The following is a 21173-nucleotide window of genomic DNA, read 5'->3' as shown; positions in this document are numbered from 1 at the left end:
CTTCCAGAAACACTGGCTCCTATGGACACATGTGCCTCTGTTCCCCTTAACCTGTGTCATTGACACACCACCTTCTTTTAGGAGGAAACGAGGGATTCTAGTGTTCTGAGCTCTACATTTTGCTCTTTCCTGTTCATCATTTCCAGTATGGCCCTTTGGTATTGCTTTCTTTTATATTGATAATTTTCTGGAAGCCACTATGAGTGTTAAGTGCCCTCTACCTTTGGATTAGCTAGAACCTTCGGGAGTGTGAAAGGGCTCCTTCCTGCTCTTGTCTCATGCTGGTGCTCTCTGCTTTGCAGGATGAGGACATAGAAACCACCAAGGTGGAAATGCTGAGACTTGCTCTGGCACGAAATCTTGCTCGGGCAATTATAAGAGAAGGCTCACTGGAAGGTTCCTGAGAACTGCTTCATTGTGGTATCTTTGTATGGCAATGTATATAGATTTTTTAAAGGAATAAATGTGTTGCAAATGTAGGTTCTTAGAGTCCACCCAGGGAGTTTATCTGTCCAGTCTGAACCTGAGGTAATAAGATTAAAAAATGCTTGTTTTTTTTTTTTTTTTTTTTTTTTTGAGACACAGTCTTGCACTGTTGCCTGGGCTCGAGTGCAATGGTGCCATCTCAGCTCACTGCAACCTCCGCCTCCCAGGTTCACGTGATTCTCCTGCCTCAGCCTCCCAAGTAGCTAGAATTATAGGTGCACACCACATCCAGCTAATTTTTTTGTATTTTTAATAGAGACGGGGTTTCACTGTGTTGGCCAGACTGATCTCAAACTCCTGACCTTGTGATCTGCCCGCCTTGGCCTCTCACAGTGCTGGGATTACAGGTGTGAACCACTGCACCCAGCCTTCTCTTATGTTCTATTTGATGTGGAACTGTCTTCCTGTGCCTCCATAGATAAGAAACCACCCCCCAGCTCTGGCGCAGTGGCTCACGCCTGTAATCCCAGCACTTTGGGAGGATCCCTCAACCCCAGGAGTTTGAGACCAGCCTGGACAACATAGGGAGACCTCATCTCTGTTTAAAAAAAAAAAAAAGAGGCCGGGTGCGGTGGCTCAGGCCTGTAATCCCAGCACTTTGGGAGGCCGAGACGGGCGGATCAGGTGGTCAGGAGATCGAGACCATCCTGGCTAACATGGTGAAACCCTGTCTCTACTAAAAAATACAAAAAACTAGCTGGGCGAGGTGGTGGGCGCCTGTAGTCCCAGCTACTCGGGAGGCTGAGGCAGAAGAATGGCATAAACCCGGGAGGCGGAGCTTGCAGTGAGCTGAGATCCAACCACTGCACTCCAGCCCGGGCGACAGAGCGAGACTCTGTCTCAAAAGAAAAAAAGAAACCCCCAAAGTTATGGTGCCTACAGTGTCTTGGAAATTTGAAGAGCCCTTGGTGGTATACTTGTGCTTCTGAAATCTTGCCTCACCTCTTCTGCAACACTTAACATTTTGGTTATTTAGTTCCCTTAAAATAGAAGCATACAGGAACCTGCACTTTTAACAAAAACCTTGGGCAGTTCTATCACAGGCTATCCACTCATGTATACCTGGAATTCATAGGTGGTACCTTTTCCTCCATCAGGGTGAATGGCGTCTATATTAGGAAGATTCCAAATACAGTGAAAATGGTTTTATTTAACATGCAGCAAAACAAGGGCAGCAGAGTTGGTATATCCAGTACAGCCATTTGCCACGAAGCACTGACCTCAATAGTAACGAATAACACTCAAATAACTGTAATGTCTAGAGCATAATAGAAAGTTCCATTTCCAGAGTAATTCCAGACATTCCCAGGGCTGCAGCAGCCAGTCTCTGGAAAGCTCTTGGGTTTATTCTTTAGTGAAAAATGATTCACTTTTGACCTGTCCTGTTCTAATGAAGCAGTGAAACCTGCTTGCTAAAGACAGCGAGGGGCAGGGAAGGAATAAGGAAGCCTGGCAAGGGGCAGGGAGGAACCACGGAATGTGGTCTGTGCCACCTTCCTTTCCCCCAGAGATGTCCGATTGCTGAGCTTGTTCATCTGAGCTCTGCAAGCTTCCCCGTGTCTATGGCAGCTGGTGATTATTTTCTTTCTTTCTTTTTTTTTTTTTGTGAGGGAGGCTTGGAATCCCTGTCCCAGGATCACATCCAGCAGCCAGAGTGGCCAGGACACGCTGGCTGGGGCCAAGCACTGTTGAAGCAATAGGGTCTGGTGACTCGGCTCAAGTGTGGCCCCTGATCTCATCACCTCCAGACCCAGCATTTCGCTGACAGTGCCCCTCAGGAACTGGGGAATAGTCGAGGTTTCTGGGCAGCACATTAGGACATATGTCTAGTGTAACATTTGTGATCCTGAGGCCTCCTGTGTCCAGCCACAGGTGCCACACCACATGCCATCTGGTGAGAGGAGAGGGAGGCCAAAGCAGTAGGACGCAGAGTGGCGGGAGATTGTAAGGGGAGGACAGCAGTTTATTTCATGCCAAGCAAGAGGTAGTCAGTAGGATGGCCTGTCCCCATGGCTGGATGCACGCTTTTCCCAGAAAGCTGAGTACCTGCTTCTGGAGAAGGGGAAACACTGGCTCTCTTCATTTTCCTTCCTATCCCTAGTTGGGCCTGTCATGAGGCCAAATTCCATGTCCTGCCAAGATGTCCATAGGACACAGCCTGCCACTGCCAGGGATAAGCACACAACTCATTACTCCGTGGCCATTCCAGGATGATGCTATCCACCAGAGGCAGGGCTGGGGACTTTGCAGTATGCCAGTTCCTTATTCTGGGCCAGGTATCTTCCTGGGCCACTGAGCTTGGCCCACCTCCCTGGGGATGGCAGCAGGAGCTGGCTGGCGGGGGAAGCATGGAATTGCAAAAGGGCTGCGGCCCCTTGGGCCATGCATCTATCAGGTGTGAGGATGTGGCTCTTGTGGGGAGTGAGCCGTGACAGCCTCCCTTTAGAGTCTCCCACCCCCACCCCGGTGGCTTCAGTGAATGCCAGTAGAAAGAAGAAAACACCTACGCCAAGCCTGGGGTCCATGTTCCCGGGACAGCAGTGAAGTCAGGGGCCACTCCCCACCCCTGACAGCATATGGCCACTTCAAGTCACACAGGTAGATAAAAACAGGTCCTTTTAGGGGCCAAAGGAGAGGTTACCACAGCAGCAGTTTGGTTCCCAGCAGAAATGCCCAGGGCCCTTGTTCCACATCAAAGCTACAAGCACTGTCGTCAGGGCATGGAGAGTGATGGGACCAGAGCCCTCCCGGTCTCGGGGCAGCCTTCCTGGCTTCAAGGTGGAGATCACAGCATCCTCGGGGGTCATAGGTTCCCCCATTGCTCCACAGGAGGGAACTGGTCCACCTCGCCCACCTCTGTGCTCAGCTGCTCCCCCAGGGCGAAGGTCAGCTTATACCGAAGCCGCACCTTCTCCTGTGACAGAGGGCAGCAAGTGAGATCCAGCCCAGGCGGCCCCTCAGCAGGACGCCCTCTACTCTGCTACCCTCTCTGTGCTACAGGAATGGTCCCTTTTCCCCACAACCCCCAACCATGCTCAGCTGCTTAACCTAAGGCAGCAAAGGGATGTGTCAATCCTACAGTCAAAACACTTCCGGCTGGGAGGTGGTGGTCCTGAGGTCCTAATCTGGGGCAGCTGGGGCCTCAGGCTGGGACCCCGGGTGCTTTGCTGCTCACCTTCAGTGGATTGGCCAGCAACATGACCTGGGTGATGGCTGCCGGTGGCTGGATGGGGCTGAATGGAGAGAGTTCTGTCCCAGAGGGTGGCTGCAACTTCACTTTCATTGACTAAAGAGAGAAGCTCCTTTGAAGACAGCTGGCAGGTGCCCCAGATGGAACCCACAGTGCACATACACACTGCCACCTGCTGGCTGCAAAGGCCTCCACACAATAGGATCAAACTAAAGCCGTTTTGGCCCCAGGGAGACACTAGTACCTTGGGCACTGCAGCCTGCAGCACGATGCTCTTGACGGGCAAGGGAGCTGTGTTCAGCATGGACACCACCACCACCAGTACGTCAGGTCGTCCTGGGGGACACTCCTTGGCAAAGTGGAAGAGGATGCGGAAGCCGTTTTTATCATAGGCTGTGATGGGAAGGGCACTGCCTGCAAGAACGTGGCACGTGGGTGTGGGAGGAGCAGCACCAGAGACACCCAACAGAGCCCTGGCGGTGAGGGGACAAAGGCTACTCCGTGGCCATGATGAATCCAATGCTTCCTTATGGAATCTGGGAGGGGCGCTCAGGAGCTTAAGGCCAAAAATGCAGGCAAGGAGGACTGCCTGGCTCTAAGGGACCCCCTGCAAACAGTGCCTGGATCCACCCGTTGCATGTCCTACAGCTCTGTGGCTGTAGGCCCCACTGCCCTGCCCACCTCAAGCCTCCAACACCTACTAGGCTTGATTGATTCCAGGGGCACGTGGATGCTGGCCAGGGAGAGCTCAGGCCCCTTCAGGGGGCTGCCCTGGGACTGGAAACTCAGCGGCTGGAAGAGTGGGCTGCCGGGCCCCGTGGAGAAGGGCAGGAGAGGCCTGGCTGGGGTGGTGGTGGAGATGAGAGGGGAGGTGGCAGGTTTCACCAAGCCTGAGGTCCTGGGAGGTGGGAAGGATGGAAGGCACATCAGAGAGCCAGCCAGAGCTGGACTGACCCTCACCCAAGGCCCCTGGCCATGCTCTTACCCAGGCCCACCCCTTGCCTTCCAGCCTGACTGATGGGACTACAAGGCACCCCCACCCCTTCAAAGTTAGCTCTGGTTCTGACACATTCAGGCCCAACCCCACATCTCCTCCCACTCATTACACTTTGGCCTCTTCTAGAAGCTGATCGAGGGCATCCAGGTGGTGCAACACGCTGTCGCCCAATGCCAAGCCATGGTGCCCAGGGACTGCAGGCTCAACTTTTGGGGCCAAGGCTGGGGCCACTCCAGTAGAAAACAAGAAGGAGCCCGCACTGGGGGCAGGAACACTGGCTGGGACCACAGGAGCTGGGAAGGGAGGCGGCAGTGGAGCTTGGGAGCTGCTTGAGGAGGGGGCTGAAGGCTGGAGAAGAGGAGCGTCGGAGGCGCCACAGGCAGCGGTCCCCGGCCTGGGGCTGAAGAAGTCCAGGTCGGACTGTTCCCTCTATGAGCAATGGAAAAGGTGGTGAGCTGAGGGCTGGCGGGGAGGGCCTGCCGCTGGAGCGGGGCACAGCCCTCCAAGGACCGCACGGAAGACAGACCCGGAAACACTCATTGTTCCCCGCTGCAGCTGGCAGGCTCTGGAGGGAAAGGACAGCTAACTGTAGCCCAGGAGACATGACACTGGAAAGTGGAGGTCCTTGGCACAGTAGTGCTGTCACCGATCCTGTGCCCCTACCTGGAGCAGGTAGTGCTGTCACCGATCCTGTGCCCCTACCTGGAGCAGGTGCCACTGGCTGTTCCCAGCTGACTCTTTGGGAGGGACGTTAGGGGCTGGGTCGGCGAGGCCTGACAACAGAGAAGAAAACTGGATGAGAAGAGACTGAGCTGGGCAGCCCTAGCCCCGCCTTGCCTGGTCAGGTGACAAGTGACATCAATGGGTGAAGGCACAGGGAGAAGCTGCTCTGCAGGCAGCCTCCAGAAGGGAATGGAGCCCTCCAGTCCATGATGCAGAAGTGGGGGGTTTGTGGGACGGGGTGCAGGGCAGGAGGCAGAGTCCACCGGGAGGATGGCCGTGGGGCCCTCAGGGTTGCTGAACTTCACTGACTACCTACAACTCAGGGCTCTTTGCCTACCTCAACAGTCACACTGGGGCCCTGCTCAGGACTCCTCCTAATTCCACACACCCTTCTTCCTCCCGGAGCCCTGTCAGGGGATGGACAGTCCCCTGCGGGTCGTACCCAAGCAGAGCAGCTCCTCGTCCAGCAAGGAGAGGGTGTTGCTTGTGCTGTTGGGCCCTGGGGTGGCCTCGGCCTGGCTAGAGGAGCGGCTACGTGGAGGTCCTGAAGCCTGGGGTGGTGGAGGGAGGATCGGGATGCCTGAGGAGGGTGGAGTGGGTGCTGGGGCCAACACAGAGGACAAACTGTTTGTCGTGTCCAGCTCGGCAAGGTCGATGAGCGTGCCTTGGTTACTGCACTGACTGTTTCCTGGATGGGTCAACAGAGCGGAACACGAATAATTAGCGGTCTTCTAGTGGCTGTGTGGCAGGAGGCAGCACCCTAGGCACAGTGGTTACTGCTCCAGCCTCTGGCCTAATCCAATGGCATCTCTGCCAGGGGATGCTGTAAAGCAAGCCTGAGAAAGCAGGTGGGGAAATTCCCACCCACATCTCCAGGCCTCCGGGAAGCTGAAGGACTGCTTGGAATGGCAGAGAACCCCCTCGGGCCTCGTGCAACACCACGCTGGCCAGCCTACACCCGCAGCTTCACGGTCGTGACCTGAGGCTGGTCTGGAGTCTAGAGTTGGGGACCAGAGCATCTCACCTTCTGAGTCAGGCAGGGTTAAGGTGGCCACCTCGCCATTGATGACCTGCCCTTCAATAATTGTTTTGTAAGAGTTGATGACCCGGGAGAGGTTGTCACTGGCCTGCAGGATGTCCCCTGGAGCAGGAAAGAGAGACTTCTCACTCCTGTTGTGACAGTTCCCACCCACGTATCTAAACGCCTGGGTCATCCCTGACAGTTGCTCTTTCACTTACCCAAACTGTTATCATTGTCCTCAGTCTCACTGGCGAGTTTAAATAAAGTCCGCCTCTTGTTCTCACACCGATCAAACAGCTCCTGAAAGAGACTCAGACATAAAAATCAAACCACACCGGCCCTAAGAGATCATCTGATTCATTCAGGGTTCACACCCAGAAACGACGGGGATCTGCCAGTTGCCATGGTCAGTTAACAGCAGAGCTGGGACCACAGCGCACGTCGTCTTGCCACCAGCCACCACCACACCACGTCACCCAGGATGTTGGTTTAGGTAGCAGTCACCAGGATGGATGAGGGGAAGTCAGTCCCCTCCTGCCTTCCAGGCTGGCATGCTCCTCAGAACTCAAAATATCCACCCAACCATGGCCTGCACCACATGGGCATCAGGGTCACAAGGAAGCCTCTCTGTCTCAACGTCCCCAAAGCAGTAAGGAAAGGCAGAGAGCAGGGGTGAGCACCGAGGGCATGGTCTCTGGAGTCAGACTCAGGTTTCCATCCAGCCCTTACACCCTGGGCAAATCAGCTGATCCCAGGCAGCAAATGGGGACGGCCACTCTCTACTAACGTGGCTGCTGTGCAGATGAGTAAGGTCATGAATACGCTGCCAAGTGCACAGCCTGTGTCTCTGACAAGGCAGGTGCTCAGCAAATGCTGGCTGAGCTCCTGGAGGGCAGCATAGCCCCGGGAGGCAGCCTTTGCCATCGGCGGTCCCACCTTCATCAGCTCTCTGTCCCCGTCCGAAGAGTCCTCCTGGCTGTAATGAAGCAGCATCTCATTGAGCAGTCTCACGTTGTTGTTAACTTCCTCTAACGTGTGCAGACGCTTGGTCACCTTCTGGATCCGTGCCTCATCCTGCCCCAATTAAGAAGATCAGGAGAGGCCGGGCGCGGTGGCTCAAGCCTGTAATCCCAGCACTTTGGGAGGCCGAGACGGGCGGATCATGAGGTCAGGAGATCGAGACCATCCTGGCTAACACGGTGAAACCCCGTCTCTACTAAAAAGTACAAAAAACTAGCCGGGCGAGGTGGCGGGCGCCTGTAGTCCCAGCTACTCGGGAGGCTGAGGCAGGAGAATGGCGGGAACCCGGGAGGCGGAGCTTGCGGTGAGCAGAGATCCGGCCACTGCACTCCAGCCTGGGTGACAGAGCCAGACTCCGTCTCAAAAAAAAAAAAAAGAAAGAAAAAAGAAAAAAAAAAAAAAAAAGAAGATCAGGAGAAAGAGAGATTCACTTGACTGTCTTTCCACTTGCGCCAGGTCATACCTTTACCCCACGACACAAGCGCAGAGGCACGGAAGCTCCTTCCAGTGTTGGGTGCCTGGGGCCCAGTCTACACTTCTGCTTTCACATCCCTGCTCCCGTCCCACTCCTCTCTTCCGTGCTCCCGTGGAAGCTATTGTGCTCCTCCTCCCACTCTCAGCCTCCGGGGCACAGGTAGGGCAGCTGGCAGCAGGGGAGAACAAAACAGGCCCGTGTCCAGGGGCAAAGAGGCTTCTGCTGTGTGGTCATGGGTTCCTCCACCCCGTGCCTGAAGGACCAGGGCCCACTCACTTCCTTCACCATGAACTTGATGAGCTTGTTGGCCTCTTGCAGGTCATCTGGGTTCTTGCTTTTCAGCAGCTTGGCTAAAAGCTGAGAGAGGAGGAAATCAGAGGTGAAGGGAAGAGGTAGCATCCCTACCCCAGGGAGACCCCAGAGAGCTCCCCGCAGCACAGCGCAAACCACATTCCCCTCGTGCTACCCCCTCTCATCTGAGAAAATCCCAGGCCCAGGGTGCTCTTTACCTTAGACTTCTCCTCATCATCAAAAACAGGGTTTTTGGGACGAGGTGGTGGAGAGGGGATCAGCGTCCTGTCCACAGGAATTGGTGGGTCAGACTGCACTATGCCTGAAAGGGGACATGGCAGCGTGTGCACTCAGGCTGTGGTCACTTTGTCACCCCTCCTCATACACCAAGGGCGACGTCCCTGTGATCAAGACCTGCAAAGGGTAGTGGGGTGGAGGGCAGGCTGCTACACCTTATCCCATCCAACCCGACTCAGCCTTGCCTGGGGACAAATGCTGTTCGCTTTAGGAGGGACTCTGAGGATCCCAAACCTTCCCTTCTCTCCTTGCCTGGGCCAGCCTTCGAGGGCTGCCTGGAGGCTGTGGGCAGGCAGACACGTACCCTGTCTCTTCAGCATGTGGTAGGCGTCTTTGATCTTTGCTTCTTCTGGCAGGGCCATGGTCCAGCTGTATAGCAGCTCAATAACCTTGGTCTTCACTTTCTCAGACACCCTGTCCCCCAGGTACTACACGGCAAGAGAACATGAGAGAACCTAGTAACTGCAGTGTTGAGGCAGAGAAAGTGTAAGGCTCCCTTCACAGCAATGGCATGGCTGCTCAGCAGCTACGGTCCTACTCAAAACCCACAGGTGTCCAAGTGTGTGTGAGACAGCGTGGGGACGGGAAGGACCTCCCTGTGGTGTGGTTGTGTCCATCTGGATACAGTCTGTGGATAGGCAGGGGGCCCGGAGGTCATCACTGCATTTTCACACACAAGTTGCCAGAAACAAACTGCATTTTATCTTGAGGGTGTTTATGAGAATGTCTTTAGCCTGAAAAAGTATTCCCTCTGCTTTAAGTGGGGGCCCAGAGCTGTGCCACACCAGCGTGTAACAGAACATGGCCAGCTGAGCATCGGAGCAATGACGGAGGCCAGCTCCCCGTATCCACGTGAGACAGGCCAAGAAAACCCACAAAACCCACAACTGCCGTGTGCCAGGAGCCTAGAGTCCCATACTACATGGGCTCTCACCTTGGACAAATACACAGCCACTGCCACATCACCTGTCAGATTTGGGTTGTGGGTGCTTCAGAAAAAGCTGCTAGTCCCTGTGGCCTGTTTGGTCATCCCGTTACCTCCAGGGCCTAGCTCTCTAAGGACAAGACACGGATCATCTCAGTTCCTTGGAGATGCTGGATGGGCAGTGAAAGCCAGTATGATGGGAGATGGAAATGAACACAAAAGAAGTCCCTAAGAGCGAGGAATCCGCCGCCAACTGACCTTTGGAGAGACGACTTTGATTAACTCATTCAAAAAGCGGAACTTCCCCACTTCGCTATGAAATCTCCTCCCACAGTTCTTCATGCACGCCTCCAGCACCTGTAGCCGCACAGAGGAGAGGCACTGAGTGAGGGTGCGCTCGGGACTGGGACCTGGCACTGGCAAGACCCCTGGCACCCAGAGAGTGCTGAATAAACACGCCCACAGGAAGGAGCTCATCACAAAAAGCGGTGTGCACTGCCCGGGGACAGTGCAATTAAGCCATGGGATCGCCCACAGACCACGTCCCTCCAACTGCAAACCTCTGCTGGCGAAGCTGGGCAGGGACTAAAGCAAGAAACCCCGAGAACCCGACCCCAAGAAGGCCTGGATGCCAGTCCTGGAAGGTGCCTTCCTTAAAGATTCTGGCCTTGTGTTTTACAATGAGGGAGGTGAGGTCCAGGGACAAAGTTTCTCTGACTCGGTGTCCTGGGTTCTTTCCACAAGCTCACCAACAGTTGTGCAGGGGGTGGGAGGGATGTTTAAATCCTGTTATCTTTGAGAAAGATGACAGGGTATTTCACCTCCCTCCACTGATCTCCCTAACTTACGCTTCGGCTTTCCTGTGCTGCCTGTGGTCCCTGGCACTGCGGTTTCTAAGGAGGGGTGGGGTGCACTGTCCATGCTCCCTTTCTCGGTTTCTGCATTTTAAAGCAGGGTTTCTCAGATGAGGCCTGGCTGATACTTTGGGCTGCTCATTCTTTGTCGGGGGGGGCCACTCTGCACTTTATAGTGTGTTGAGCAGCATCCTTGGCCTCTGCCTACTTGATGCCGGGAGGACCCCTACCCCGACGTGTGACAACTAAAAATGTTTCTAGACATTGCTAAATGTTCCCTGGAGGGCCCTGTTGAGATTCACTGTTTTTTTGTTTTTTGTTTTTTGTTTTTTGAGACAGAGTCTCACTATGTTAGGCTAGAGTGCAGTGATGTGATCACCACTGCACTTTAGCCTCAACTTCCCAGGCCCAAGCCATCCTCCAACCTCAGCCTCCCGAGAAGCTGGGACCACAGGTGTGTGCCACCATGCTTGGCTAATTTTTTTATTTTTTGTAGAGACAGGGTCTCACTATGTTGCCTAGGCTGGTCTTGAATTCCCTTAAGCAATCCTCCCGGCCTAGGCCCCAAAAAGTGCTGGAACTATAGGTACAAGCCACCATGCCCCGCTGAGAATCACTGTTTTAAGGAATTTGTTCTACAGCAAACACGACTGAGGGGAGCATGTGAGCTAGATGATATTTCTTTTCTCTTTCCAGGACCCGAACGCAGTAAGGCTAAAGCCCCGGATTCCTTAGATCTCGGCTGCTCTTTGGTTTAGGAGCATGTGGAGGCACTGAGGGCCAGGCACCATTCCACGCCTTAAATTCCCTCAGTCTGAATAGACACCAAGATCTGCCCCAGGGGACTCAGCCATCAGTGCGACACCTTCGCTAGTGACCGGCATTATGTTTAACTACAGAATGAATGGACTCACCTCTCTTTTCTTCCCCCGGCCAACTCTGAACTATCAACACAGCCCTGTCAGCATCTCTTCACGAAGGCTTCTCCTGCCCCACATGAGGCTCAGGGCCTTGACTCTGCACTGATTTCCTTAGCCCCTCTGCCTCACACACTAACCATGTGGCTGTGCTGGCAGGGATGGCACTGCAGTCACCTAACTGCAGTTAAGGAGATCAGCGGAGGGAGGAGAAATACCCTGTCGTCTTTCTCAAAGATAACAGGATGTAAACATCCGTCCCAGCCCCTGCACAACTGTTGGTGAGCTTGTGGAAAGCACCCGGGACACCGAGTCAGAGAAACTTTGTCCCTGGGCCTGGCACAACGCACACACATTTGTGGAACAGCTGGCTGAACAGATTCTAGATCTATCTAGTCTGTATCAAGGACTTTCTGTTGGCTTTTGGGATGAGCCCTTAGAACCACTATGGGGGCATGAGGAATGGCGTAGGCAGGTGAAGGGCTGCAGCTTCCATCTCCGGAGAGTGAAGGACCTACTGTCAGGGCCTGGAGTGCCTCCCATTCCTGCGGGGACTGGATCTTGTGGGCCAGCAGTCGGACGGCGATCTGTGGCCTGGGGGACAAGTAGAACACACTTCAGTGCACTAAGCCTGGGGCTACCTGGCTGGCCCTCCTTGGCCATGGTTGTTTCCCTTCCCAGTCCGCTCCCTCAGCTGTCCCCACAGTGCTGAGACTCACCCTTCGAGCTCCTTGTTGATCTGATCGCAGAAGCCAATTATGTATTCCCAGTCCTCCTGGCGGTTGGAAGGATTGGTGGCTTTATCTTGGGACAGAACAAAGAAGAAGACGAGTGTTAGGAAGAGCAAGGAGGATGCAATGGAAGGTTTTCTTCGCAAGTTTTAGGCACTAAGAGTCTGCTTTCAACTTTGTAATACAGAAGCCTCAATAGTTGAGTCAGTAGCAAGGAGAAAGGAAAAAAAAAAAAAAGGGTCAGTCGGAGAGCAAATACAAATACTGCTTTCTGATCAGTATTTTGAAAGCCACAAATAAAACAAATTCTGTCTCATGAAGCTTAGAGTGGATCAAGGTCAAAAGGACAAACACAAATAATTAAAATATTCCCAAATAAATGTCTACATAAAACATGTAAATATAATAATAAAGGGAATATAAATATAATAATAAAGGGAACATGTAAATGTAATAACAAAGGGAACATGTAAATATAATAATAAAGGGAATATAAATATAATAGAGGGAACATGTAAATATAATAATAAAGGGAACATGTAAATATAATAACAAAGGGAATATAAATATAATAATAAAGGGAACATGTAAATGTAATAATAAAGGGAACATGTAAATATAATAATAAAGGGAACATGTAAATATAATAACAAAGGGAATATAAATATAATAATAAAGGGAACATGTAAATGTAATAATAAAGGGAACATGTAAATATAATAATAAAGGGAACATGTAAATATAATAATAAAGGGAATATAAATATAATAATAAAGGGAACATGTAAATGTAATAATAAAGGGAACATGTAAATATAATAATAAAGGGAACATGTAAATATAATAATAAAGGGAATATAAATATAATAATAGAGGGAACATGTAAATGTAATAATAAAGGGAACATGTAAATATAATAACAAAGGGAATATAAATATAATAATAAAGGGAACATGTAAATATAATAATAAAGGGAACATGTAAATATAATAATAAAGGGAATATAAATATAATAATAGAGGGAACATGTAAATGTAATAACAAAGGGAATATAAATATAATAATAGAGGGAACATGTAAATGTAATAATAAAGGGAACATGTAAATATAATAATAGAGGGAACATGTAAATGTAATAATAAAGAGAACATGTAAATATAATAATAGAGGGAACATGTAAATGTAATAACAAAGGGAACTCTAGCTGTATACAAATGAGCTCAGTGTTAAGCAAGTGGAGATGGTCAGGAAGGGTCTGTGGGGAAACTGAAATCAAATTGAACTAGATAAAAAATATACATATTTATAACCATTAATTTTTTTTTTTTTGGATACAGTCTCACTCTTGTCGCCCAGGCTGGAGTACAGTGGTGCAATCTCAGCTCACTGCAACCTCTGCCTCCCGGGTTCAAGTGATTCTCCTGCCTTAGCCTCCCAAGTAGCTGGGACTACAGGTGCGCACCACCATGCCCGACTAATTTTGTGTTTTTAGTAGGGACGGGGTTTCTCCATGTTGGTCAGGCTGGTCTCGAACTCCCGACCTCAGGTGATCTGCCCGCCTTGGCCTCCCAAAGTGCTGGGATTCCAGGCGTGAGCCACCGCGCCAGGTGAATATTTTCCACAAACCTGTCAAAAGGTTTTTCCAGACCTAACCTTCCAAAATGCTTTAAGTACTTTTGAAATTGCACATAATGCTCATCACTGTCAAGCCAACAACATTTACTTAGCCCCTACTAAGCCCCGGTCACTGTGCAATCTCCCTGGGATTGCAGCTTGAGTATCTAGCACCCCCAGGCTCTAATGGCCTTCCATGGTCAAGCACAAACACAAGTACTAGAGTTCTCAGAGGGCCACTGGGATTTAAAATCCAGGCACTAAATGCAAAGTTCCGATATTTGGTATGGGCTCTCCTCCCTGTTACCTTCCCAAACCTGTGATTACACTGAAGAGCCCCGCTGAGGGTAGCTACATGGGTTCCCATCTCTGATTCAGATCCAGAGGCTCCCTCTTCAGAAAGCACTCTCCAGCTGTTTGCTAAATTTAGGGCTTTGGGTTCCGAAGACAAATGGAAGGCTGAAGACACACATCCTTTAAAACACTCCTGCTCCCAGCTGGGTGCAGTGTCTCACGCCTGTAGTCCCAGCACTTTGGGAGGCCGAGGCGGGCGGATCATGAGGTCAGGAGATCAAGACCATCCTGGCGAACACAGTGAAACCCCGTCTCTACTAAAAATACAAAAAAATTAGCCGGGTGTGGTGGTGGGTGCCTGCAGTCCCAGCTACTAGGGAGGCTGAGGCAGGAGAATGGCGTGAACCTGGGAGGCGGAGTCTGCTGTAAGCCGAGATCCATTGCACTCCAGCCTGGGTGATAGAGCAAGACTCTGTCTCAAAAAACAAACAAACAAACAAAACCAAAACACTTCTGCTCCCTCCCCAGATCTCCATGAAGGCCCAAGGCAGGGCATCAGAGCCCCTCCCGACAAGCCCCTCTTTGTCAGAAGTTTCTAAATTCTCATTTCTCATAATTGTGTTTTGTTAACTTTAAAAATCACCAGCTGGGCTGGGTGCAGTGGCTCACGCCTGTAATCCCAACATTTTGGGAGAACGAGGCAGGCAGATCACCTGAGGTCAGGAGTTCAAGACCAGCCTGACCAACATGGAGAAACCCTGTCACTACTAAAAATACAAAATTAACTGGGCGTGGTGGCAGATGCCTGTAGTCCCAGCTACTCAGGAGGCGGAGGCAGGAGAATCACTTGAACCCAGGGGGCGGAGGTTGCCTTGAGCAGAGACTGCGCCACTGCACTCCAGCCTGGGCAACAAGAGTAAAAATTCCGTCTTAAAAAAAAAAAAAAAAATCACCAGCTGGATGAGCAAATCCTAACAGAGACTCCAGCTCCTTCACTGGGAACAGGGCTGCAGGGATCTGAGTAGAGACAGCTGCGAGGCAGAGGGAAGGCCCAGGGCACCCAGTGTAGCACCCTGCTTCCCAGGTCCGGGCTCGGCCTCCCTGGCAGTGTTTCTGTTCTGGCTCCAATGGCTGCGAGGGGAAGATTCTGATGGTTTAGATTCATATTTATTTATTTATATTTTGAGATTGAGTCTCACTGTATCACCCAGGCTGGAGTGCAGTGGTGCGATCTGGGCTCACTGCCACCTCCGCTTCCTGGGTTCGAGCTATTCTCCTGCCTCAGCCTCCTGAGTAGCTGGGATTATAGGCATGCGCCACTACGCCTGGCTACTTTTTGTATTTTTAGTAGAGATGGGTTTTCACCATCTTGGCCAGGCTGGTCTAGACCTCCTGACCTCAGGTAAGGAGGTCAAGACCAGCCCCAGCCTCCCAGAGTGCTGGGATTACAGGCGTGAGCCACCGCACCCTGCCTAGGTTTCTATTTAGAAGAAAAGGGCCGGGCGCGGTGGCTCAAGCCTGTAATCCCAGCACTTTGGGAGGCCGAGACGGGCGGATCATGAGGTCAGGAGATCGAGACCATCCTGGCTAACACGGTGAAACCCCGTCTCTACTAAAAAATACAAAAAACTAGCCGGGCGAGGTGGCGGGCACCTGTAGTCCCAGCTACTCGGGAGGCTGAGGCAGGAGAATGGCGTGAACCCGGGAGGCGGAGCTTGCAGTGAGCTGAGATCCGGCCACTGCACTCCAGCCTGGGTGACAGAGCGAGACTCCGTCTCAAAAAAAAAAAAAAAAAAGAAGAAGAAAAGAAGGTGTCTGTCTTCAATCTTGAAAGAGAATCAGTAGGTCCTTCAAAATCTCGAGCTTGAAAGGAGGGGAGCTGAATGTAATCAAGGGTGGCCATCTGGAAAGAAATGTCTGCAATCCTGCATTACTGTACGGTAGCCCACCAGCTCTCACATTCCAAATGCCGAGTCTCTCCCACCAAGTGTCTGAAACCTTCTCAGGTGTTAGCATTAGTGTGGCTCTGTTACTAATTCCTATCGGGTGCTTAAAGTTCTCCGTAACACCAAAAGGCTGCAGGGTACAAAAATTAAATAGTCTGAGGAGCCGTCCCCATCCCCCAGTGCTATTATTTTGGGAACCGTCATACACCTTGTGATAGAAGAAAAATTGGCCCACTCCCACTTTTTGCACGGGGAAAAGCATCTTCCAAGTACAGAGTAAAATGTGGATCCCCCCACCCCCGAAGCAATGGGTATTCACCACAAAATATCTTCTTCCCAAGCCTATTAGTGTTCCAACAGCATTTCTACTTCCAAGAACACTCCTGTCCACTTTTCACTCGTATTAATTTCTCTAGACTCTCACTTTCTTCCACCTTGATAGACCCTTTTACAGCAAATCCACAGGGAGCTCTTTGCCTACTCAGGGGCACAAAAAGCCCTGGTTTCTGCAATGGTCAGTTCTGTATCTATCTCCTCCAGCTCTCTGGGCAGCTCAGAAAGCAGAGCTCACCCGCCCACAGGAATGGGAAGGAACCTCTGGGGATAATTCTGGGTGACTTGATCTCTCCATCTGCCTACTGCCTCCCCAGCAGATGCACACAGCCTTCCACCCACTCAACATTTCCTTCACCTGGCACAGAGGTGACACTCGAGCTTCCCCTACAGACCTTGCCTTCCCGAACCGCCCCTCTGGGCTCCGCTCTGACTCATGATTTCTGTCTATTTTCGGGCCTCTGTTGAAAGCCTCATCTGTTTCTGTGTCTCTGGATTTCCTGCTTTCATTTTTTCAGCTTCACTCCACTGCTAGCCTAGACTCTCGTGGGATTTAAAACGTCATGTGGCGATGGAAACAGCAGCATTGGGTACCCCATTCCAGCATGGCTCAGACATTCCAGAGAAAACAGAGAAAACAGAAAGCAGGCTGGATGTGGTGGCTCATGCCTGTAATCCCTGCACTTTGGGAGACCAAGGCAGGTAGATCATTTGAGGTCAGGAGTTCGAGACCAGCCTATACAACATGGTGAAATCCTGTCTCTATTAAAAATACTAAAATTAGCCGGGCACGGTAGCACACACCTGTAATCTCAGCTACTTGAAGGCTGAGGCTGGAGAATTGCTTGAACCCAGGAGGCAGAGGTTGCAGTGAGCCATGATTGTGCCACTGCACTCCAGCCTGGGTAAGAGTAAGACTCCATCTCCAAAAACACACACACACACACACACACACACACACACACACATATATGGGCTGGGCACGGTGGCTCATGCCTGTAATCCCACCATTCTGGGAGGCCGAGGCAGGTGGATCACCTGAGTGAGGTTAGGAGTTCGAGACCAGTCTGACCAATATGGTGAAACGCCATCTCTACTAAAAAGACAAAATTAGCTGGGCATGGTTCCGCGCGCCTGTGATCCCAGCTACTTGGGAGGCTACGGCAGGAGGTGGAGGTGGCAGTGAGCTGAGATCAGGCCATTGCACTCCAGCCTGGGCCATAGAGTGAGGCTCCATCTCCAAAAAGAAAAATCTATGTAACAAACGACTTATAAACAAGCAGACGCAAGAACATGGGCTGGAAAGGGAGTAAAGGTCAATCTTCAATGGTAGGGTCCTGAATGGAAACACAAACTTAGTCAATCACCAAGTCTTTGTTAAGCACTCACAGACAACGAAGTAAACAGCATGTCAGCATGCCAGACCCCGGAGGGACTGCAGAAAAAGTTCAGAGACTCAGATTTTACCCTCGAGGAGGCTGTGCTCTCCGGGTTCAATACATGAAAAAAAAAAATCAGTTCAAAACACAAGACAGTAGACAATTGGTCTAATTTGGTACAGAAATGAGTCTAAAAACAAATGTATGGCCCGGGCTCACACCTGCAATCCCAGCATTTTGAGAGGCTGAGGTGAGTGGATCACGAGGTCAGGAGTTCAAGACCAGCCTGGCTAAGACGGTGAAACCCTGTCTCTACTAAAACTACAAAAATTAGCCAGGCGAAGTGGCAGGCACCTGTAATCCAGCTACTTGGGAGGCTGAGGCAGGAGAATCACTTTAACCCAAGTGGCAGAGGTTGCAATGAGCTGAGATTGTGCCACTGCACTACAGCCCGGGTGACTAGAGTGAGACTCCGTCTCAAAAAAAAAAAGCATCACTTCTCTTTCCTGACTTCCCTATTTCTTCTTCCTTTTTCTTTTTTTTGAGACAGGGTCTCACTCTGTCACTCAGGCAAGAGTGCAGTGGTGTGATCATGGCTCACTGTAGCCTCAACTTCCCAGGCTCAGATGATTCTCCTATCTCAGCCTAGCTGGGACCACAGGCACTCACATCATGCCCAGCTAATTTTGTGTACTTTCGGTAGAGACAGAATTTTGCCATGTTGCTCAGGCTGGTCTTGAACTCCTAGGCTCAGGCAATCCGCCTGCCTCGAACTCCCAAGGTGCTGGGATTACAGGTATGAGTCCCAGTGCCTGGCCTCTTTCGTTTTTTTTTGTTGTTGTTTGAGATGGGGTCTCATTCTGTCACCCAGGTTGGAGTGCAGGGGCTCCATCACGGCTCACTGCAGTCTCTGCCTCCCAGGCTCAAGTGATCCTCCCACCTCAACCTCCCAAGTAGCTGGGACCACCCACAGGAGTGTGCTAATTCTTTTTTTAGAGATAGGGGTCTCACTCTATTGCCCCAGGCTGCAGTAGGCAATCATGGCTCACTGCAGCCTCCAACTCCTGGGCTCAAGCAATCCTCCCACCTCAGCCTCCTGAGTAGCTGGGACCACAGGAATGAGCCACTGTATGTGGCCTATTAAGTCACTATTCCTATAAATAGTACCACCTTCCAAAAGTCCCCTAGGCCCCCACCTCTTTTTTGACTCCTTCTTCCCTCTCTCCTCATCCATTCCTCTCAGTCCTGTGGTCCTTTCCTTCTCAATGTCTTTTTAAATCCCTTCCTTCCTTATCCCTATCTTCCACTCCTTCTCACCTGCTTCTAGAACTTCCATTCTAATCCATCCTAATCCTATGTAAAGTCCTTATATCAAATCAAGACTCTTAAGACACCAGGCCGGGCGCGGTGGCTCACGCCTGTAATCCCCCAGCACTTTGGGAGGCCGAGACGGGCGGATCACGAGGTCAGGAGATCGAGACCATCCTGGCCAACACGGTGAAACCCTGTCTCTACTAAAAATACAAAAAAATTAGCCGGGCGTGGTGGTGGGCGCCTGTAGTCCCAGCTACTTGGGAGGCTGAGGCAGGAGAATGGCATGAACCTGAGGCGGAGCTTGCAGTGAGCCGAGATTGTGCCACTGAACTCCAGCCTGGGCGACAGAGCAAGACTCCGTCTCAAAAAAAAAAAAGACACCAAAACACTGATTTCATCTAGTACAGAAAGAATGAGGTCCTGATAACTGCAGAAATTTAAACTTCTTTGGCGGGGCCGGGCGCAGTGGCTCATGTCTATAATCCCAACACTTTGGAGGGCACTGAGGCAGGTGGCTCACTTGAGGTCAGGAGTTCAACACCAGCCTGGCCAACATGGCGAAACCCGATGTCTACTAAAAATACAAAAATTAGCCAGTTGTAGCGGCACATACCAGTAGTGCCACTTGGCACCTCCCAAGTCCCACTACTTGGGAGGCTGAGGCTGGAGGATCGCTTGAACCCAAGCAACAGAAGTTGCAGTGAACCAAGACTGTGCCACTGCACTCCAGCCTGGGTGACAGAGCGACTCTGTCTCAAATAAATAAATAAATAAATAAAATAAACTTCTTGGGCTGGAAATTGGAGACTTGGTAGAATTTGGTCTTAACCTCCCAGCCTTATCTTCCCTCATTTCCAAACCCCTCTGTTACTGCGTGCCCCAAACAGGTTTGCTCTCTCTACATCACCATCTAGTGCTTTTTTTGTTTTTTTTGCGCCAAATTTTCCCATTCTTTAATGGCTAGCTCAAATGCAGTATCCTCACTGAATCATCTGTTCCCCCATCCCCAGTTCCCTAAAGAGAATGCCTGCATTTTAGCACTGCCTTGTATCTTTATCTTTTAAGAGTTCTTTATCCACTCCAGCATCAACCTCCATCCAACTAAAGGCAAAATCTTTTTTTTTTTTTTTTGAGACGGAATCTCGCTCTGTAACCCAGGCTGGAGTGCAGTGGCGTAATCTTGGCTCACTGCAAGTTCCACCTCCCGGGTTCATGCCATTATTCTGCCTCAGCCTCCCCAGTAGCTGGGACTACAGGCGCCCACCACCACATCCGGCTAATTTTTTGTACATTTAATAGAGACGGGGTTTCACCGTGTTAGCCAGGATGGTCTCGATCTCCCGACCTCGTGATCCACCCGCCTCAGCCTCCCAAAGTGCTAGGATTACAGGCATGAGCCACTGCGCCCGGCCGCAAAATGTTCTTAAACTTCCCAACTCCTATAACACCCCACATAGCAGGTACTCATTAAACACTGTTTGACTGATCGCGGTGGGACTTGAGAGAAGACTGAAGTCATCAAGAGATGGTTTGTGAGAAAAGAGAATCTGAGGTGGTTTTTCAAGCATTTAGTTGAGGAAAGGGGAGCAGGGCTTCCACGTAAGGAGAGCAATGTGTATTGGTAAGCTAAGAACATCAGACTGAGCAGAGGAGAAAAACGTGGAAGCCACAGAAAAAAAGGCCTGGAACAACCAAGGCCAGATTACAGGCAACAGTGGAATGACTTGATTCAACACAAGCACGCTTCTGGGAGCAGAATGGACTGAGGAGAGGTGAGGACGGGAGAGACCTGAGTCTCTGGGCCAAGCAGAGGCTTCTGCAACCATTCAGGCAAACGTGGGGTGACAAGGACCCTGAGTGAGATGATGCTGAACCCCAACTGCTGGTTTGCTCAACTGGTACAGTTAACATCATTAAGTCCTAACAACTGTGAAGCTTGTGTCTCTACAGATAGCATGTGACTCCCCCACAACCAAGTGTCCCTCTCATTTCATAATGTGACTCTAGGCTGGGTGCAGTGGCTCACGTGGCTCACGTGTGTGATCCCAGAACTTTGGAAGGGAAAGGTGGGACGATCACTTGAACTCAGGAGTTTGAGACCAGCATAGGCAACATACCAAGACCTCATCTCTACTAAAAATCAAAAGAATTAGCCAAGCATGGTGGCGTGTGCCTATAGTCCCAGCTACTTGGGAGGTTGAGGCAGGAGACTTATTTGAGCACAGGGGTTCAAGGCTACAGTGAGCTATGATCGCGCCCCTGCACTCCAGCCTAGACAACAGCGCGAGACTCTGTCTCAAAACCAAGTAACAAAAACAAAATGTAACTCTAAATGTAGCCTATTAAACTCAGCTTAGGTCATTTAAA

General features: G+C 51.1%; 2 protein-coding genes across 4 annotated transcripts in view; one reads left to right on the top strand and one right to left on the bottom strand.

The window, feature by feature from the left end:
* The window catches only part of NUP85 (nucleoporin 85), a 32419-nt gene extending 31940 nt beyond the window's left edge, over positions 1 to 479 (top strand). For both annotated transcript variants that reach the window (XM_008011782.3, XM_037993805.2), the window contains exon 19: positions 303 to 479. In XM_008011782.3, coding sequence (XP_008009973.1) covers positions 303 to 404 — 102 coding nt within the window. In that variant the 3' untranslated portion in view covers positions 405 to 479. The remainder of the gene's footprint in view (positions 1 to 302) is intronic.
* Positions 480 to 1616: 1137 nt separating this feature from the next.
* The window catches only part of GGA3 (golgi associated, gamma adaptin ear containing, ARF binding protein 3), a 21013-nt gene continuing 1456 nt past the window's right edge, over positions 1617 to 21173 (bottom strand). Inside the window, exons 2-17 of one of the 2 annotated variants that reach the window (XM_008011772.3) lie at positions 11916 to 12000; positions 11715 to 11790; positions 9684 to 9782; positions 8805 to 8928; positions 8422 to 8525; positions 8189 to 8269; positions 7354 to 7491; positions 6636 to 6717; positions 6421 to 6537; positions 5839 to 6084; positions 5376 to 5446; positions 4783 to 5102; positions 4378 to 4574; positions 3921 to 4090; positions 3662 to 3772; positions 1617 to 3400 (exon numbers count right to left, since the gene is read on the bottom strand). In XM_008011772.3, coding sequence (XP_008009963.1) covers positions 3290 to 3400; positions 3662 to 3772; positions 3921 to 4090; positions 4378 to 4574; positions 4783 to 5102; positions 5376 to 5446; positions 5839 to 6084; positions 6421 to 6537; positions 6636 to 6717; positions 7354 to 7491; positions 8189 to 8269; positions 8422 to 8525; positions 8805 to 8928; positions 9684 to 9782; positions 11715 to 11790; positions 11916 to 12000 — 2132 coding nt within the window. In that variant the 3' untranslated portion in view covers positions 1617 to 3289. Of the gene's footprint in view, positions 3401 to 3661; positions 3773 to 3920; positions 4091 to 4377; positions 4575 to 4782; positions 5103 to 5375; positions 5447 to 5838; positions 6085 to 6420; positions 6538 to 6635; positions 6718 to 7353; positions 7492 to 8188; positions 8270 to 8421; positions 8526 to 8804; positions 8929 to 9683; positions 9783 to 11714; positions 11791 to 11915; positions 12001 to 21173 lie in introns of those variants that run through there. The other variant, XR_005238772.2, reaches the window with a different exon arrangement.

This window comes from Chlorocebus sabaeus, chromosome 16 (assembly GCF_047675955.1).
Source record: "Chlorocebus sabaeus isolate Y175 chromosome 16, mChlSab1.0.hap1, whole genome shotgun sequence".
NCBI lineage: Eukaryota > Metazoa > Chordata > Mammalia > Primates > Cercopithecidae > Chlorocebus > Chlorocebus sabaeus.
Note: the sequence above shows the minus strand (reverse complement) of the source record. Positions and strands in the feature narration are given on the sequence as shown.